The following is a 14217-nucleotide window of genomic DNA, read 5'->3' as shown; positions in this document are numbered from 1 at the left end:
TTTAATAGTAGATCATAAATTGGAGAATTTGTTTTTCTCTTGTATCTGTGATTATGAAGGGTTTTTTTTTCTTCCCCCAGCACAAAGTCCTTTTGCAGCACTTTAACATGAGTGATGAAAGAACGCAAAAACGCCAGCCCATCAGGGGAAGTGATGAAAGTAAGTCAGTGCACTGGACCACCCGAGTTTCACTGCCGAAAAAAAAACAAAGGTTCACACACTAAAATAATTACCATATTCCCCCCCCACCCTTTTCTCGTGACCCGTCAAAACCGTGCTCGACTAAACCGCGCCCAATTAAACCGCGTCGCTAACATCATCAACAGGGCGACAACAGCCAGCGCGGAGAAAGAAGGGCGCTTTAAATAGCGCTTTGAAAGCAAGCCGATTCACCTTAAGGTAAGGGTTAGGTTTAGGGGTTAGCTTTAGGGTTAGCTTTAGGGTTAGGTTAAGAGTTAGGGTTAGGTTTAGGGTTAGTTAAGGGTTAGGGTTAGGTTTAGGGTTAGGTTAAGGGCTAGGATTAGGATTAGGTTTAGGATTAGGTTAAGGGTTAGGTTTAGGGTTAGGTTTAGGGTTAGGTTAAGGGTTAGGTTTAGGGTTAGGATTAGATTTAGGGGGGTTAGGTTTAGGTTTAGGGGTTAATTTTAGGTTTAGGATTTACAGCGTGCTTCTGTCTCCGCGCTGTTGTCGCCCTGTTGATGACATCAGCGACGCGGTTTAGTCGGGCGCGGTTTAGTCAAGCACGGTTTTGTGGTGGAACTCCCTTTTCTTACCCAAAATTCAGAAATCAGTACTTTAAACATTAAATAGAAGACATTTATTTTGCAGAGTAAGACATTCGCTTACTGGTAGTGGTATTTTTTATTTCTGTCATTTTCATGGGCTCAGAATGCTCCGACATTAGCACTCCCTGTTGCATCTGGGCACTGGCTACACGTCTCCGCAGCCTCAGATGACATCAGTTACATAAGGTTATGTACCTGTTAGTTTGTCTCTGCAATCGGGGGTTTTGCTCGTGAGGCTACTTTGCAAGATAAGGTATCGGCCAGTTGCTAACTTAGCAGTTCAAAAGCATGTAAAAAATGCAAGTAGAAAAATAGGGACCACCTTTGGTGGGAAGGTAGCAGCGTTCCATGCGCCTTCGGCATTTAGTCATGCCGGCCACATGACCACGGAGAGTTTTTTTTTTTTTTTTTAGTTTTTTAGTTTCCTTTATTTGTATGCCGCCCTTTTCCCTGGGGGGACTCAGGGCGGCTCACAATTCAAAAAAGGGGGGGGGAAGACAAACAGTCTTTAACAACATGTTAAAAAAGAGCACAACAGTCACACAGTTCGGGTGGGGCTACAATCTTAACCCCAGGCCAGCCGGGACAGCCAGATCTTTAAAGCGGCGCGGAAGGACTGGAGGGTGGTGAGGGTCCGAATCTCCACGGGGAGTTCATTCCAAAGGGTTGGAGCAGCCACCGAGAAGGCTCTCCTCCGGGTAGTTGCCAGTCTGCACTGGCTGGAAGATGGAATTCGGAGGAGGCCTAATCGATGTGATCGTATCGGTCTAGTGGAGGTAATTGGCAGTAGGCGGTCTCTCAAGTACCCAGGCCCACTACCATGAAGGGCTTTATAGGTGATAAGTAGCACCTTGAAGCGCACCCGGAGATCAACAGGTAGCCAGTGCAGCTCGCGGAGGATAGGTGTTACGTGGGTGAAGCGAGGTGCACCCACAATCGCTCGCGCGGCCGCATTCTGGACTAGCTGAAGTCGCCGAATGCTCTTCAAGGGCAGCCCCTTGAAGACATCTTCGGACAGCGCTGGCTCTTCAGCTTTGAAAAGGAGATGAGTACTGCCCCCTAGAGTCAGGAGCGACCAGCATATATGTGCAAGGGGGCAACCAAGATATTGGCAGTTTCACAACCGCGGTTCTCCTCTCAGTCCCCCCCCCCATGTATAAGACAATCCTCCATTTTTAGGTAAATATTTTAAAGAAAAAGTGTCATCTTATACACAGAAAAATATGGTACTTCACAGTTCAGTAACTTCTCAGCCTGGTTGTAATGTAAAGGTAAGCCCTTGACTTACAACCACAATTGGAACCAGAATTTTCATTGCTAATCAAGGTGGTTGTTAAGTGAGTCTCACCTGATTGTACACCCTTATTTTGCTGGTTGTTAAGTGAATCAGTGCAGTTGTTAAGGGAAACATGCAGTTGTTCCATGAATCTGGCTTCCTCCCCAATTGACGTTGCTTGTCACAAACCAGCTGGGTAGATTGAAAATGGCCTCACAGCAACTGTTGCAAATACAGGCTGATTGTTGCCCAGCTTCCAAATTTGATTCATGTGACTGTTGGAATTCTGTGACGGTTGTAAGTGCGAAGACCGGTCACAAAAAAGTCACTTTTTTTTCAGTGCTGTTGTAACTTTGAACAGTCTCTATATGAATAATTGCAAGTTGATGACTAGCTATAATACTAAAATAGAGACATCTTGATAAACTATCATATGTTAAGAAATTCCTTCCAAAGAACAGAGACCTTTTTTTTATTAAGATGCATTATGACACTGTCAATGTCAACTACAGTATATTCATATCCAAAAATTTTAAACCTGTAAAGATTTTCAACAATTTGTTTGTCTTGCTGGTTTCCCAACATTTATTGTAAACCCATTACAGGCACATTTAGGGAGGGGGACCAGGTGGGAAGAAATAAAGTTTTCAGGTCATCAAAGGAGAGATTACAAGAATGGTAAAAGTAGGAATCTTATTCGTCCACAACACAGCCAAAAAATATAGCTAAACTAGGCTGGGAGAAGTAAATGCTTCACTAGTGACATACAGCATCTCCCAAACACGTTGTTATGACCCAGGTGGTCAGGGCAAGGCAGGCCTCTAGAGCAGGGATCGGCAACCTTAAAACCTTAAAAGAGCCACAGAGGTCCTAAACAAAAGCTCCCCGTTCAATTCTGGAGCCGACCAGAAGTTCAGTTCCCCCATCATAGAGTCTCCTCCTAGCGCAAAGTCCTTTTTCCACTACCTGTCCAAACCGAAAGCCCTATCAATAGTGGCACCAACTGGTGACAGGGAGCCGCAGCAGAGGGATGAAAGGGCCACATGTAGCTCCAAAGCCACGGGTTGCTGACCCCTGCTCTAGAAAGTCCTTTATTTCTCTCAACAAATGTTCCAGCAAACGTCCCTCTGAAGACCAGTAAGGCTCCACCATGCTACCTCAAAGGCAGCCATCCGCAGTCCTCCCCCCCAAAAAACAGCCCCTATAGTACAAATAACGTCCCCAGAGTAAGGACACGCTCATAGGGCAAGGTCCAGGGTTCCAAGGCCAGTCCACAAGGCAGAATCCAGTCACAAGACAATGGCAGTCTTCAGGTTGAAAAAAATCCAAGACAAGAAACAGTTCCAAAGGCACAGAGAAGCAAAGTCCAAAAGCGGACCAGAAGAGAAGGGCTAAGGGCAAGACAAGACAGAAGGCAAAGACCAGTCTTCCAAGTGAGGCAAGGCAAACTGCAACAGGCACGAATCAAGGCCAGGGGAGTGTAAGGCAAAGCAAACAATTGTTCTTGGCAAAGACTAACTCCCCATGGCTTCCACTTAAATGACTGTACTCCAGGTTTTCCTTGTGAGGAGGGGTAGGGTGATCTCCTCTCGTGTAGCCTTGCAGCCATTCTCTGGGTTTGCCTACACTCCGCTCTCGGTGCCCTTGGATCAAGTGGGGGAGGCAGCTGTTCCTCATCAGAGGGGGTCTGCTGGCTATCAACACCACTGCATGTCAGCAACCGATCCTCCCCTGTGTCTGTGAGGGCAGGCAGCTCTCTGTCTGGTCCACCACCTCCCCCAATGCCTGAGGGGCTCGGGGCAGCATCGTCCTCTCCAAATATGCCAAGGGAGATGTACCACCCCCATCAGATGATCCCCATTCCAACTTCTCCTCTTCCAAACCAGGCTCCAATGGGGTCATGACACACATTAACTGTAATGGAAACATGTCAACGGTGTCTAGGAAGGCACTTAAAAACAATAGTGGAGAGATGGCTGTTGACATGTAGATGTGATATGAGTAGATAGACTTAAACTGAGAATTGAGACCTAAACATTCCATGTCCCAATTCTCAGTGATGTCAATCCCTATTAACAATCCAGAACTGTAAGCTCATATTGTTTTAGGTTTCAAAGTTGGTATCTTCTTTTCTTATCCACGCTCTTAAGAACTCAGGGCCATTAAGGCAGGCCTACAGTAGAAACCACAATGATGTCACAATACCCTTACTAATGACTTGAATTAGGCCAGTTGCATAATTAATGTCATTTGCATGATGATATCATGACTCAGTTAATAACTACCCACCTTTCCTGTGGACACCCTTCTATGCACACAAAGACAGAAACAAATTAATCACGTTAAGGGGGAAGATGAAAAAATGAGTAAGCCTGAGGAGAGCATTTTGGCCTACTATCCATCATTCTAAAGAACTGTCACTGCTAGCGTGGATATAATACCTAAAGATATTATAGAGCCGAGGTGGCGCAGTGGTTAAATGCAGCACTGCAGGCTACTTCAGCTGACTGCAGTTCAGCAGTTCGGCTGTTCAAATCTCACCGGCTCAGGGTTGACTCAGCCTTCCATCCTTCCGAGGTGGGTAAAATGAGGACCCGGATTGTTGGGGGCAATATGCTGACTCTGTAAACCGCTTAGAGAGGGCTGAAAGCCATATGAAGCGGTATATAAGTCTAACTGCTATTGCTATTAGAACTAAGGTATTAATTCGAATTTAGATATTAGACCTAGATTTAAAATTAGTCATAGAAGTAATGAGTAATTTCCTAACAGTTGGAATAATTAATTGGTGGAATGACTTGCCTCCAGAAGGTGTGGGTGCTCCAGCGCTGGAAGTTGTTAAGAAAAGTTTGGACAACCATTTGTCTGAAATGCTGTAGAGTTTCCTGCCTGAGCATGGGGTTGGGCTAGAGGACCTCCAAAGTCCCTTCCAACTCTGTTATTCTTAATGAGAGGGCAATTATTATACAATGATACTGCATCAGGGATGAAATGCTACTGGTTTGGACCGGTTTGCTCGAATTAGTAGTAAAAAATTCTACCGGTTCGCCTGAACTGGTAGTTAAAAAATGCTACTGGTTCGAACGAACCGGTAGTTCCGACAATGAACTGTGCGACAATGAGCTGTGCCGCGGGATTAGAAATTGTGCAGCATAGCTGATTGTCACACAGCTGATCCTCCGGTAGCATTTTTTTCCTACCAGTTCAGGTGAACCGTTAGCTCCAACAATCAGCTGTGCAACAATCAGCTGTGCCGTGTGATTTATATTTGCTAGAAAGCAGGAAATCCTGCTTCCTAGCTAATCTAAATCCCACGGCACATCTGTGTCCCCCCCTCGCTGTTCTTCTTACCTTTGCAGACTCAGAAAGGGATTCTTATTTCTCAATTTTTAGCACTGCACAGTAGTACCTGCGGTGCGTATGTGCGCAAAGCGCATATTTGGCACACATGCACGCGAAGCAAATAGATAGCAGACTTCAGAGCATTTTACCCCTGTACTGCATCTTAACAGTATCTTGTTCCACAGAATGAGGCAGGTTTTTAGGGGCTCTTTCATAATGTGTTATTTTTGTCTCAAGTTTTATTCAAGGTATACTGTGTGGATCACACGTACACCACCATCCGCATTCCAGTTTTGTCATCTGTTAAAGAAGTCCTCTCTGCAATAGCCGACAAACTGGGCTCTGGAGATGGCTTGATATTGGTCAAGATGAGCTCAGCAGGAGGTAAGGCAGCAGGATAACTTGCCTGAATATATCCTGAGGTGGCAAATCATGGTGGAATGAATATACTGATTTTCCCAATATTTCTCAAATTGAAAATAACAGGAATTGCTGTCCATTATCTCTGAAGGCACCAAGGAAAGGCTCACCTTAAAAGTTGATCTATTAGTAAAGGTGTGACCAAGTATATATTAGTCCTTTTTAAGGCCTATATGGTATCTGCTGGTTGCTCTTGTCAAAATAGGCATAGAAAACATGAAAGAAGCAACCTTAAGTGATATCTGTTAAATAGCAATAGCACTTAGACTTATACACCACTTCACAGTGTTTTATAGCCTCTCTAAGTAGTTTATAGAGTCAGCCTATTTCCCCCAACAATCTGGGTCCTCATTTTACCCACCTCGGAAGGATGGAAGGCTGAGTCAACCTTGGGCCTGGTGAGATTTGAACTGCCAAATTGCAGACAACCAGAAGTAGCCTGCAGTACTGCAGTCTAACCACTGTGCCATTACAGCTCCTAAATAAAAGATAAAACTTCGCTGAGGAGCTAATTCCTTGAGGCAATATGGACACATCCAGGCAGATTTCTTAGCGTTAAAGGAAAGGCTGATCGTTTTATTGTCACCGTGATGATTTTCCAGCTATCCAATTTGCCTGAAACCACAGGATTTCCAATGTCTCCCATTCATATTTTCATCAAGTCTGACCCGCCTTAGCTTTTTGTGTTCAGTTAGACTCAAATAGCAGGTGACTCCACCTGCTATCAATTATATATTACGTTACTTTACTTCTGTTACATTAGTATTCTGTTTCCCTATTAAAATTCCACACCCAAAACATATCCGTAATGTTATAATCCGTTCTTTAAAATGGGAATCTGTTACCCAATTAAGTTTCTTGTTATAATTTGAGCTCTTCTCCACATTTGAAGGGACCGCCCTTGTATCTGTGATTTTCTTATCCTTGATCTGTGAATTTAAGTTTGCCAAATAGACATCAGATCTTGTTATCTGTGATAAAAGATTTTATATCAATTCAACTTGGGAAGAGCATGTGTGTTTTTGTGTGTGTGTGTGTGTGTGTGTGTGTTCCTGTTCATGTTCTACACATGTGCAACATATTAAGAGAATTTGATGCATTTTTTCTTTTTGTGTTTTATGCCTTCAAATCAGTGTTGACTCTTTGACAACTGCCTGGGCTAGGCCCTGTAGTTTTCTTGGTAAGATTTTCAGAAGTAGTTTGCTTCTGCCTTCTAGGCTTGATAGTGAGGGACTGTCCCAAAATCACCTAGCTGACTTCATGACTAAGGTAATACTAGACTCCCTGTCACCTGGTTTTTAACCTGGTGCCTTAACAGTGGTGGGTTTCAAAAAAAATTCGAACCTACTTTGTGGGTGTGGCCTCCTTTGTGGGAGTGGCCTGCCGGTCATGTGTTTTCTCTCTCTCTCTCTCTCTCTCTCTCTCTCTCTCTCTCCTTTCTTTTGTCTCTCTGTCCTTTTTTTCTTTCATCCCTCTCTCACTTTTTCTTTCTTTTTTCTTTATTTATTTCTTCCTTTCTTTCTCTTTCTCTCTGTGTGTGAGTCTGTCTGTGTGTGTCTGTGTGTGTCAGTGGTGGGTTTCAAAATTTTTTGGAACCTCTTCTGTAGGTGTGGCCTGCTTTCCGGGTCCACTGGTAGAACCTCTTCTAACCGGTTCGGTAGATTTGACGAACCGGTTCTACCCAACTGGTGCAAACTGGCAGGACCCACCTCTGTGCCTTAACCACTACATCAAACTGGCTCTTTGTTGCAAGCATAAAGTATGCTGGTGAAGTCAGGGATGTTTTATTCACTTTTATTCACTATTCACGTTTGGTCTGTTCACAATACTAGATTGCTCACTTGTTTACCCAAAAGAGTTGATTTCAGTGGAGAGAAATCCATTCTGTAATGTTCTGGTAACATACCTGCTAGTTTAATTTTCTTCTGCTTTTCATTTTTACAGAGAAGGCGGTTCTCAAACCTCACAATGTTTCAGTGTTTACAACACTCAGTGTTAATGGACGTCTCTTTGCTTGTCCTCGTGACCAATTTGACTCCCTGGTATGTATCTTTGCTCAGTCAGTTCCAAACATCTCTCAGATGAGAGACAATTCTTTCATGTTACCTTTACGCTAAATAAGATAAGCATCTCCAATTCTGTGTAGCCAGGGGTGGGCTTCAAAAAATGGGTTCTCTGCCCAGTTACTGAGTGGGCGTGGGTTTTTGCCTTCCCCAGGCTCCAGAGGCCTTCTGGGAGGCCCATTTTTCCCCCTCCCTGAGCCTCTTTGCAGTCCCTACACTTACCTCCCATCCAGTGGTGGGTTTCAAAAATTTTTGGAACCTCTTCTGTAGGTGTGGCCTGCTTTCCAGGTCCACTGGTGGAACCTCTTCTAACCGGTTCGGTAGATTTGATGAACCAGTTCTACCGAACTGGTGCGAACCTGTAGGAACCCACCTCTGCTCTCATCCAAAATGGGCCGTGTGGAGGCTCCTGGGAGGGAAGGGTTGGGCAGGGCCAGTGCCGGGTAGGATTTGGAGGTTCTCCGAACTGGCCGTAACGTTAGCTACGGATTCTCCCAAACCCGGCCAAACCTGTAGCAGCCCCCTCCTGGCTGTAGCTTTGCAATAAAATATCATTTGAGGCTTTGAAGAAACTGTATCTGTGCAAAAGGAGAGCAGATTTTTTAAAAAGTAAGTAGATTATAAATATTTACTGGTTTCATATTAGCTATCCAAACCTGTTTTCTATGAATACATGGCAACAGTATGTGATTAGTTAGTGATTTACACTAAAGATTGACTTGATTTGATAAAGGCAGAAAATATGACAGTGAGATATAATTTTACATTTACTATACAAAAATTATTTTGGTCGTATAATAATTGTAAAAATGTATGTTCGTTATGACTTAAGCAGTACCGTATAGCCTGGATTCTAATAAACTGTAGGAATACAATAAATAAATATTTTGAAATAGTACCATAGGGCTTATTATTAAAGTTGACCACATTTGAGATATCTTTTTTAGTTGTATCCATTTCTGACTAGCTCCGTATGATATAAAAGATTCTAATATTTCTAAGGAGAGTTTTGAGGTATGTACAGTATGTTATCTTCCATCAGCATTTAAGGATTTTTGAGTGAGCAGAAGACAATCTAAGTATTTTTTTTAAAAAATAGAATAGAATAGAATAGAATAGAATAGAATAGAATAGAATAGAATAATAGAATAGAATTCTTTATTGGCAAAGTGTGATTGGACACTAAGGAATTTGTCTTTGGTGCATATGTTCTCAGTGTACCTAAAGAAAAATAAAATAGAATATAATCATCCATCAAGGTGCTACTTACCATTCATAAAGCCCTCCATGGTAGTGGATCTGACTATTTGAGAGACCGCCTTCTGCCGATTACCTCCCTTCGTCCCATCAGATCGCATAGAGTAGGCCTCCTCCGAATTCCATCCGCCAGTCAGTGCCGACTGGCGACTACGCGGAGGAGAGCCTTCTCAGTAGCAGCTCCGACGCTTTGGAACGATCTCCCCGTGGAGATTCGTACCCTCACCACCGTCCAGACCTTCCGCACAGCCCTCAAGATCTGGCTATCCCGTCAGGCCTGGGGATAAGACCCTAATCTCGCCCCACCCGAATGCTGAATGAATGTTGTGTTTTATTGTTTTATTTTATTATATTCCACATTTTCTTTTTGTGTTTTGTCTTGCACTCCCTTCCTACAAATTGTAAGCCGCCCTGAGTCCCCTCAGGGAAAAGGGCGGCCTATAAATGTCAAATAAATGAAAAAAATGAAAGAATCATAAGATACAGCACTTAGTGATAGTCATAGGTTACTAATAAGCAATCAAATCATACTAGGAAACAAATGAAACAGTATAAATTTTAAAGATATAAGAGAAATCATCTGAACAGATATGACTATAGTTTAAGAAAAACCAAACTTGAGTGTATTCATAGAGTTTTTCAGTTTAGAAGGAATAATTGGCATTAATGGCTAGAGTTTTTATTTTCTATTATTACATCTGCTTACTTTGAGGCATAGTCATGGCCTTCCCACCTTAACTGGGCCATTTGCTTTGAGCAGTCAGGCTGAAAGCAGGCACTGTGAAGATAGTAGAGATGATCCTTGTTTAGCGACCATAACTGAGACTGGCAAATCAGTCATTAAACAAAGAGACCACTAAGTGAAACTGTGGCTATGCTTATGAGCCTATTTCAACAGACCTTGCACAATGCAAAGTTACTTTTTCATCCACCATCATAACTGTGAATGATTCCTAAACCAAATAGTCACTAAACAAGGACTACCTGTACGAGAAGGCAGTTTTCAGCTCTATTTGCTCATCTCTGCCTCTACCTAAGTAAAACCACCCTGCTGGGAAGGTGGTGGGCTCATCCCAATATTCTATTGAAATGAAGTATTGAACAAAATAATTGCCTATTATTCTGCCTACTCCTCTGGGCACCTGATAGCAATGAATGGGCCACAAGCGTTCCTCTCTACCCTACCTTTGCGAGGGCTGTCTAATACTTTGTCCTTAGAAAATAGAGTAGTAACATGAGATGCAATACAGTATATGGTATATATTTCCTCGGGCTGTGCACTATTGAATTCAAAGGTAAGACAGTTCTTTGCAGTACCCAAGTGGCTGTAGTAGTATCTGCCTATGGCTCTTGATCCCAAGAACATCTTTAGACAGAATAGCACTGCAGGTTTGAATACAATTCTGAGAAGAGATGTGGCTGGTTTAAGGAGTTGCAGATGGGTGCTGTGTCAGTTTCTTACAGACACCAAAGTACCTTTTCCCCTTGGAACTTAAAGTGTGGTACATCCCCAGTGTTTATTGTCTAAATAATTCAAGGTACTCCATTTAGTTTTAAACTAGAAATACAAACAAGAATATCTGAAAAGCTCAGGAGGATCTTCAGCCAACACAACATAAGTGCACGCTTTATACCCAAGAGTACACGCAGGTAGAAGCTTGCCCACCCAAGGATAAAACACCCAGGCACAAACTAAGCAACGTAGCATATGCAGTACAATGCAGTGAGACATGTGCAGATCTGTACATTGGAGAAACAAAACAACCACTTCATAAACGCAGGGCACAGCATAGGAGAACAAACACATCAGGACAAGATTCAGCAGTCCATCGGCATTTAAAAGACAAAGTCCACTCTTTTGAAGACAACAAAGTCCACATTTTGGACAGAGGGGACCACTGGTTTGAAAGAGGGGTCAAAGGGGCTATCCTATGTCAAAATTGAACCGCCCTCTCTCCACAGAGGGAGGAGGGATAGGAGATCATCTATCTCCAGTCGACAACACAGACCTTTCAACAGTTCCAAAAAGGCTTCACAGCCATTTGCACTACTCAGATGACCCTGAGGACATAGATAAACTTCCAAGTGGCCTTAATGATTCTCTAAAAGAATGCAAATGACCAGCTGTCTCCAAGGTGTATAAATCCTTCCATTCCCCTCCATCCAGTCCAGTGGTGGGATTCAAATAATTTAACAACCGGTTCTCTGCCCTAATGACCATCTGAGTAGGTGGGGTTCGGTGGTCATGTGACTGGGTGGGTGTGGCCAACTCAAGATCACTCAGGTCAATGAGCACTTCGCCTTAGCTCTAATGTAATAAGGATTAACCAGAGAGGCAGTTTCTGTAAACAGGTCAATAAAGATTAGGCTAGAAACAACACTAGAATGTTTCCTTCCTGCCTTCCTTACAAGATTAGCCCTGTAAAGTGGAAAAAAACAAAAGGAGATTTCTTCCAACAACTGGTTCTCTGAACTACTTAGAAAGTTACCAACCGGTTCTCCAGAATAGTTGCAAACTGGCTAAATCCCACCACTGATCCAGTCAGAGCTGAAGAAGCTTCTTGGATGAGAAGCGTCTTCAGAGAAAAACAAGGAAGTCCAGTTGCCTCTTTAAAACTTGAATGAGAAGCTCCTTAGATAGAAACAAGAAGTTTCCAATCTTTTCTCTATGACACAGCTAGGAAAAGAGAGGAGAGAAGAAATGCAGTCTGGTCTGAGCCAGCGTTTGGTTCCATTCTTCCAAATATATTCTAGGATTGTTTCTACTGAGCGTCTGGATAGTAACAGCCCATATTTCAATGCTTGTTTAAAGTAACATGAAGAAGAGGAAGAAAACAAATGTGAATGGATTGCACTGCCCTCTGGTGGAATAAAAAGAAACTGGACATGTAGCTGCCTCTGGAATTGACCAACTAAGTGAAACTATTGAAATAAAAGTAAAAACGATAAGAGTACAGAACGATTTTTACGTTCACTTTCAAAAGGAAAATCATTCTGGAAGAAACATAATCCCAGAAAAGTAAAACTGTAAGCCTTCCTATTTTAAAACTACTGTTAAGTGTCAGCAATAAATTACCCTTTCAGACTTGTTTAATGTTTTTTTATGTCGATCATAAGGTCAGCAATTTGGTGGTTTGAATCCCTAGCACCATGTAATGGAGTGAGCTCCCGTTACTTGTCCCAACTTCTGCCAACCTAGCATGTAAAAAAATGCAAGTAGAAAAATAGGAACTACCTTTGGTGGGAAGGTAACAGTGTTCAGTGCACCTTCAACGTTTAATCATGCCGGCCACATGACCACGGAGACGTTTTCGGACAGCGCTGGCTCTTTGGCTTTGAAACGGAGATGAGCACCACCCACTGGAGTCGGGAACGACGAGCACATATGTGCGAGGGGAACCTTTACCTTTATTGTAATGTTTTAATCATGTTAGTCACAGAAACATGAAATATCAACTTCCATCTTCCTTCCTTTTCCTTCAGAAATCCCTTATAAGTACATCTTTTTATTATAAAAGAAGGGCCTTTATTTTGGAAAGCTATCCTTGTTTTTTATCCTCGGGAAGCTTGTTCAGATTTCAGGTTGCCCTTTATTTTTCCAAGAAATATGGTCAGTGTACTTAGATATAAAGTGCTGTCATGTGACTGTGTGCAATTCATAAGTCAAAAAGAATCAGAAATGCTGCTTCTCATCATCTGTTGCTATTGTAAGCAAAAGCAATAGTAAGCAATAGAAAAAATGAATTTTATTTATTATATTATTATTTATTATTTATTTGTCAAACATGGACAAGATAGCATGTATAAGTATGAACATGGATATCAACCAAAGAAATGAATACAAATAAATGGGGACAGTAGGACAGGGATGGTAGGGACGCTGATGCGCTTATGCACGCCCCTTTACGGACCTCTTAGGAATGGGGTGAGGTCCACGGTAAACAGTTTAAGGTTGAAGCTGTGAGGGTTTGAGGCTGTAACAATGGAGTCAGGTAGAGCATTCCAGGCATTGACCACTCTGTTGCTGAAGTTGCATTTTCTGCAATCGAGTTTGGAGTGGTTTATCTTGCATTTGTATCTATCGTTTGATCGTGTATTATTGTGGTTAAAGCTGAAGTAGTCATTGACGGTTCCACCACAAAACCGCGTTCGACTAAAGGGCGCTCGACGAAACCGCGTAGCTGACGTCATCACAGCGCGACAACAGCGCGGATAAAAAAGCACGCTGTAAACGCTAAACCTAAAATTAACCCCTAAACCTAAACCTAACCCCCCCTAAACCTAATCCTAAACCTAACCCTAACCCTTAACCTAACCCTAAACCTAACCCTTAACCTAACGCTAAACCTAATCCTAACCCTTAACCTAATCCTAAACCTAACCCTAACCCTTAACCTAACCCTAAACCTAACCCTAACCCTTAACCTAACCCTAAACCTAACCCTTACCTTAACTTGAATCGGCTTGCTTTCAAAGCGCTATTTAAAGCACCCTTCTTTCTCCGCGCTCGCTGTTGTCGCCCTGTTGATGACGTCAGCGACGCGGTTTAATCGGGCGCGCTTTAGTCGAGCGCGGTTTTGTCGTGCCACGGTCATTGACAGGTAGGACGTTGTAGCAGACAATTTTGTGTACAATGCTTAGATCCTACCGCATGCGGTGCCATTCCAGATTGTCCAGGGCCAAAATTTATATACATCTATATAACATATTCCAAGAAAATTGATATCCACACATCTTTATCAAAAAGTCCCTGACCAGTCAACCCAATACAGCACAGCCAACATAAACCTTAAAAAGGATTACGCTGACATATATCAAGAAAATCTCAGAAATCACCAACCGACTACTATAACCACATGGAGTCAGCATAGCACATAACTAAAGGTCTATGGAGATTCTCAGTCATCCAGGTCATGGTTGTCCCAAAGGAAGCTTCTTGGATGAGAAGTGAAAAGTCTTCAAAGAAAAGCCAGAAAGTCCAGTTGCCTCTTGAAAAAGCATCTTTGGGACAAGCCAACTGAAGCCTTTTTAAGCATTCTAAGCAAACTAAAAGATCTAGCAACCCCAGAAGAAG

At 42.7% G+C, this 14217-nt stretch overlaps 1 protein-coding gene across 1 annotated transcript in view; it reads left to right on the top strand.

The window, feature by feature from the left end:
* Window positions 1-14217, top strand: part of LOC116521906 (rap guanine nucleotide exchange factor 4) — a 72725-nt gene that overhangs the window by 39049 nt on the left and 19459 nt on the right. Inside the window, exons 14-16 of the mRNA XM_032236561.1 lie at window positions 81-159; window positions 5641-5787; window positions 7768-7865. Of these exons, the coding sequence (XP_032092452.1) occupies window positions 81-159; window positions 5641-5787; window positions 7768-7865 (324 nt within the window). The remainder of the gene's footprint in view (window positions 1-80; window positions 160-5640; window positions 5788-7767; window positions 7866-14217) is intronic.

The sequence above is a fragment of the Thamnophis elegans genome, chromosome 1, assembly GCF_009769535.1.
Source record: "Thamnophis elegans isolate rThaEle1 chromosome 1, rThaEle1.pri, whole genome shotgun sequence".
Taxonomy (NCBI): domain Eukaryota; kingdom Metazoa; phylum Chordata; class Lepidosauria; order Squamata; family Colubridae; genus Thamnophis; species Thamnophis elegans.
Note: the sequence above shows the minus strand (reverse complement) of the source record. Positions and strands in the feature narration are given on the sequence as shown.